The 6,364-nt window shown below is 40.9% G+C and overlaps 1 protein-coding gene across 1 annotated transcript in view; it reads left to right on the top strand.

Annotated features, from left to right (window-relative positions):
* Positions 1 to 1,529: 1,529 nt before the first annotated feature.
* The window catches only part of FAM193A (family with sequence similarity 193 member A), a gene marked incomplete in the record, with an annotated part of 656,361 nt that continues 651,526 nt past the window's right edge, over positions 1,530 to 6,364 (top strand). Inside the window, 1 exon segment of the mRNA XM_053704204.1 lies at positions 1,530 to 1,942. Coding sequence (XP_053560179.1) covers positions 1,745 to 1,942 — 198 coding nt within the window.

Raw genomic sequence — 6,364 nt, 5'->3', positions numbered from 1 at the left:
TATTAATACCGCATACTTTTTTTCTTTAAATGTAGAAAAAATAAGTTAATATTTACGTTTGTAACCCGTCTCCGTTTTCAGGCAGAGCTCCTCCCATCCATAATTTCCCTTCTTTTCAGCGCATAACGTCTGGAGCGGTCCCACCCGCTCTCTGACGTATTACCCTTGCGCGTTCACGATGGCTCCTTTTTGTGCGCATGCGCTTCTAATTTAGTGCCGAATATGCGCATGCGTGTACTCTAGACTTCCTGAATTGCGCATGCGTTTCTAAACTCGCGATCGTGACTTCAAATCTTTGTGCGCATGCGTTGCTAGCGGGTATGTTATCAAAGCTTCGAAAGCCAGCTGAAGTTGTTTTACGCATGCGCTTATAAAAGACACATGCGCATAAATTCACAATGACGTTAAGAAAAAGGGGCTGGACGCCACGGGGTACGCCAAATTATTAGTTTAGGCAAATGTCAATCACTGTAAGAAAAGCGGAACAAAATGGCGGGCGGAGGGAGAAAGCAAGACGTTTTTAGTTATAGAGGTATATATATCGATATATTAAATTATGTTTTTACAAAATTGATGACTTAAACTTATGCTATTTTTGGATGATAAAGCAGTTGTGACTGTCGACTATCAGTGAGTTTACATCCACTTTAAAAGGGCACAATTTTTATATATTAATATTTGTTGACTTGTTATACAGTGACATTTCACCCAATTGTAGGCATTTTCAAAACAAATCAATACCTTGTTTGCTGCAATTGTTTTCCTGTAGCCAAATGCCACTCGCATATTTGGAAACGCCAAACCAAACTTATTACTGAAGTAGACAACTCTAGCCATGGTTATTATGTTAGCACGTCTATTGTTTTGCAGTTTATCTGGTTAACTTTTTGCTGAGGCCAATAAAAGGTTAGATATGTAACAGGGTTAGTCGTGTGAATTCTGCAGTGCGCACTTCCAGCCCTCAGAATTGGGAAAAACGACAATATCCAGAGTATAAAATAAAAATAGGTTGTTTTACATACATAAGTAAATATTTATATATTGCAATCTCAACGTGTTTACTGTCTCTTTAAAGTCATCACACTGTGCAAATGATGCATGCAAAGAAAATAACAAAAAAAGCTTTAAATAACACAACAGGTTACAATGGGATTTGTTTGCATAGAAGCGAACCTCTGCAAGCACCGAGTAAGTATTTAGCCATTGCATGTGTAAACATTGTAGTTTCTCACAATCCTTAGGATAAGAAATTGCAATATTAACCTTCACTTTTCACCATGCATCTGTATCACTTTTTTGAACTACAAATCCTAGCATCACTTGCTGATTCGCAAAAGTTCCTCCTCGGGAGTTTACAGTATCCTCTCTACGGCATTTTCCCACGCTTAGCATTCTGGGATGAGTAGTTCTTTTCCGAAGATTGCGGCTTCTCAAACTAGGGACTTCTATTTCCACTGTGCCTGAAGGGAGGCAGTAGAAACAAGTTTACGTCAGGGTGCGTCGCAGCGTCGTTACGTAAGACGGGAATAGCTTTGCCCCTTGTAATCCGCCATATTGGAGTCTATCTCGACTCCGCGGTGGTCGGTTATTCGGTGACTCCGCCGCCTCAGCTACATTCATAAATAATATACGTGCGTGGCGGCGTGTAGTTTCCATAGCTGTAACGACGCTTCTTACTGCGCTCACTTCCCAGACGGTTTTCCTACCCGGTATCTCGGTTTCGGCAGGTGTTGGTTGCCCGGAGATGAGCCCGGCCGACGCCAAGAGAGGAGCGAAGCGGAGGAAGAACAAACGAGGAGGGGGCAGTAGCAGCACGAGCGGCTCAGGAGATGCTAAGGCCGCAGCACTGCGGGGACAGCACACAGCAGCGGGCGGAGGAGTAGGCGGAGGCCTTATTCCTATCTCGGTCAGCAATGGGACGTCCAACCCGACTGGGACTGAGGTGAGCAGCGCACAGAAACCGGGATATGTGTATTTACTTTTCTATATCAGGGCCAATGCCCTGATAACTGTGCAGCTCCCCACCCCTCAGGAGCGAGGGGCCCCAGGGATAGCAGGCACCCGGGTACTGTAGTGTGTCATGGAGAATGTGAGAGGATGTAAATATTTATACTCACAGATGAGCTCTTTAAAACCTTCACGCGAAGGTGAACACAGTGGTTGAATTTGTGTTTCATGCAGCAATAAGGAGATAATATTGTGGTTAAAAGGTCCTGTCATCTGCATAGGCTGATGAAACAGTGGTGATTTTTTTTCTGGTCCTGCACATCGACATGGGCTCTGGTTAGAAATACTCAGTGCTTCTGCATATACATTTCACAACGGACATGCTACAGAATGTTGGAACGTTGATATTCGTATTGGGATACATTGTAGCAATATTGTTATCAGTAGTATTAGGAGGTGTAGACCAACGTTCAGTGTGTGCCTATGTCAGTAATAAGTTATTAAACACAGTAAAAACACATAACTTGGTGTAAAACCTTTTTATGCTCAAACATGTTTTTGCATACTGAAATAAGATTTTATTCTTGACAGCCAATGAGATTTCATGTGTGCCCCTTTAACAATAAGGATGTAATATGACAGTGTGTATTGACAACATTGGCTAATAGCACAGTAAGTCCAAATACCTATTAATATTAACCAATCACACCCTTATTTTTCTTTGTTTACAGTCTGAGCTAGCTCAGAATCAGCATATGATTGTTTATTTTCTCTCATCAGTTTGCATTTTTGATTATATTTTGATCAGGTTTAGCTTTCTGAAATACTTTTTGTACAGCCATACTTGCTTCTGTGAATTTATCTGCTTGACTGCTATAGTGGTTAATGTTTTAGGCTTTTTAATGGCTTGTATATTGAAATAACTGTCTATGAAACGGATATACTGGATTTAGCCTGCTTTGTATTATCCATACTAATTTATGTTGATAATTTGTAGTCTGATGAACTGTCTGGTGCAGTTTGAGTAAGATTAGGCTATCTTAAATAATATCATTTTAACTAACTGTTCCCTTTATCTTAAAGGGATATGAGACCCAATAATTTCATGATTTAGAGCATGTAATTTTAAACTTTAAAATCTTTTTAATTTGCTAATATTTTTCTTCTTTCTCTTATCTTTTGTTGAAAAGCAGAGATGTATGCTTAGGAGCCGGTGTTCTGTCAAAACATCAAACTGTCAGAATGTGGAACCACGTCACTTCCGGAGACGTGGTTCCTATCAATCCCGACGGGTTGCGCATGCACAGCTGAAAAATACTTGGAACTCCTAGCACGAATACCGCGCATTCACACATTGCACGTCAGCTTTTGCAATCACAGTCACTTCCGGTTCCGCAGATCAACTAGGTCGCCCTTCGGAATGTGGAACCGCTGAGTACGCATGTGCGTGACGACTTCCCAGCGGGATGTAAAACTCGACGGGAGATGTGCACATGCCCAGACTAGCTGATAAAGCTAACAGCTGATCTGACCTTCCATTACTCTTCTCTTTAGGACACAGCCACTACAGGGAAAGGCTTGTAGATTTAATTGAAGGTGAGACACTTTACATGTCTACCCCCTCTTTATCCTACTTACCTGAACCCATTTTTTCATTACCCTACTTCCTTACCCTGAACCCCTCTCTCTTATCCGGCCTACAGCTAGTCTGCGAATGCGCACATCGCTGTTGAGTTTTACAACATGCTGGGAATTCATCGCAGGCACGTTCACTCAGGGGTTCCACATTCTGACGGGTGACCCGGTCCCGCAGATCAACTAGAAGTAACCGCGGTTACAAAATCTGACCTGCAATGTGCGCATGCGCGGTATTCGTCCTAGGAATTCCTGGTATGTTTGAGCTGCGGGAGTTGCCCATGCACAACCTGTCGGATTGTGAGAGAATCACGTCCCCGGAAGTGACATGGCTTCACATTCCGACGGGTTTGATGTTTCGACAGAACACCGGCCCATTTCTGGAGCACTGTGGCAGCAGCTTTGCAAAAATGTTATCCATTTGCAAGGGCACTAGATGGTAGCACTATTTCCTGCCATTTAGTGCTCTAGTTGCTTACCTAGGTATTTCTCCAACACAGAATGTCATGGGAACAAAGTAGTCTGGAAATAGTTTTTTTTAACGCTATGCTCTCGGAATCGCATCCTTTCTTATCCTTTTAGACACGTTGAATTACATGTTTTAAAAAATATACCAGTTCTGATTCTTTGATTTATATTTTAACCCTTTAAGGACGCAGCTTTCAGTTTGCTCAATTGTTTTATGACGGAAAAATTCCGTCCTATGTCCTTAAGAGGTTAAAGGGACATTCAAAATTTAAATGCATGTAGATGAAATACATATTTTGCAATATACACGTATTGGCTAAAATGCTTCTAGTGAAAATTATCACTGTTTGTGTTAGCATTTTTCTCTGCACGTCCATGGGAAGCATAGCTAGATATTCCCAGTGCACCAGCATTTTTATAACTGCAGCTGCTCAGAGCTCCAGTGGGGCTTGTATCTTGTCGGCAACTGAGTCATTACCAGATGATGCAAGCACCTTTAGGCTTCCAGAGCAAGTGCTGTGTTTAAAATGCTGGTGCACAGTTCATGCTTAAATACACTTTAAAACAGCTATAGCTTTTATTGGAAGCATTTTTGCTAATACATGTATATTACCAAAATGTTTCTATTCAAAACTGAAATGCACCAATGTGTACTCCAATTTTGGCTGGAATGTCCCTTTTAAATAGTTGCTGCAATGCACTACAGGCTCAATAGATTACCACGGAAATGTGTCAATAAAAAAACGTAAACGCATTTATGAGTATTTCATTTTTTTTACTGTTGCTTCTAACAAGTTAAAGAGAAAGGAAAGTCAAAATTAAGCTTGTATGATTAAGATAAAGCATGTCATTTTAAGACACTTTTAAATTAACTTCTATTTTAAAATCTACTTTGTTCTTTTGGTATCCATTGTTGAAAAAGAATAGGTACGTCATTTCCTACACTAGTGGGAGCTAGCTGGTGATTGGTGCGTGCACACATTTCTCTTGTGATTGACTGACTAGATGTGTCCAGCTAGCTCTCAGTGCATTACTACTCTTTCAGCAAAGGCTATCGGTGGAATGAAGCAAATTTGATAATAGAAGTAAATTGGAAAGTTGTTTAACCCTTTGAGTGCTAAGCACTTTCCTACCTGGGTGCTAAGCTTTTTTTTAATTTTTTTTTTCAGATATCCAAGACTTACACACCGTTGGAAAGGTTAGACGATTACCTTTCCAACAATGGGTCTTGGGGGTCTGTAGCTGCTTAGATGCCTGAGATACAGGCTACAGGCTTCTAAGCGGCATGCCCCTGCTCCTATACTTAAAGGGACACTGAACTCAATTTTTTTCTTTCATGATTCAGATAGAGCATGAAATTTTAAGCAACTTTCTAATTTACTCCTATTAATTTTTCTTTGTTCTCTTGCTATCTTTTTATTTTAAAAAGAAGGCATCTAAGATTTTTTATTTATTGATTCAGAACTCTGGAAAGCACTTTTTTATTGGTGGATGAATTTATCCACCAATCAGCAAGAACAACCCAGGTTGTTCACCAAAAATAGGCCGGCATCTAAACTTAGTCTTGCATTTCAAATAAAGATACCAAGAGAATGAAGAAAATTTGGTAACAGGAGTAAATTAGAAAGTTGCTTAAAATGTCATGCTCTCTCTGAATCACGAAAGAAAAAAATTTGTGTTCAGTGTCCCTTTAAGATTGTTAAGCTTTAAATAAAGTTGCGCGGTGACGCCATCACGTCGTTGCGCAGTGACGTCACCGCACATAACATGAAGCCCCGGCGATGCCTGTCACTATGCAGGCCCGATCGCCGGGGTAGGAGCAGGTGGGAGCCCCCAGATATCCCTCAAGGAGGGTGCTAGTGGCGGCTCTGAGCCGTCGTTGGCACCAGAGTGGGAAACTCTGCAACGGCTCAGAGCCGTCATTAGCACTCGAGGTTAAAATTGTTTGTTCTGTCAGAATCCTAAAAGAAAATGGGTTTGTGTCCCTTTTATGAAGAAGCCTGTCAGAATATTGACAGGTATTTTTATGGTGTTAGTAGGGCTCACATTATAAAGACACTTGTTTGTTATCATTTAGGTGGTCTGCAGTTAGTTGCACGGCACCAGTTGTTTCACTCCTGCACATGGTATTGTTCAATTTTTTTCCCCTTCATTAATCGGATAAAAAAAACAAACCATTTCTTGTGCTATACCATGTGCAGGTGTTCATCGGAGTGAAGCAGCTGATGCCGTGCAACTGACCAATTAAATGTAGACCGCCTAATCGATTATATTTGACAACTATTTTTATGATCAATGTTACCGATTAGTTGTT

The sequence above is a fragment of the Bombina bombina genome, chromosome 2 (genome assembly GCF_027579735.1).
Source record: "Bombina bombina isolate aBomBom1 chromosome 2, aBomBom1.pri, whole genome shotgun sequence".
In the NCBI taxonomy this organism is placed as follows: Eukaryota; Metazoa; Chordata; class Amphibia; order Anura; family Bombinatoridae; genus Bombina; species Bombina bombina.
This window is presented reverse-complemented; position numbering and strand designations above follow the sequence as displayed.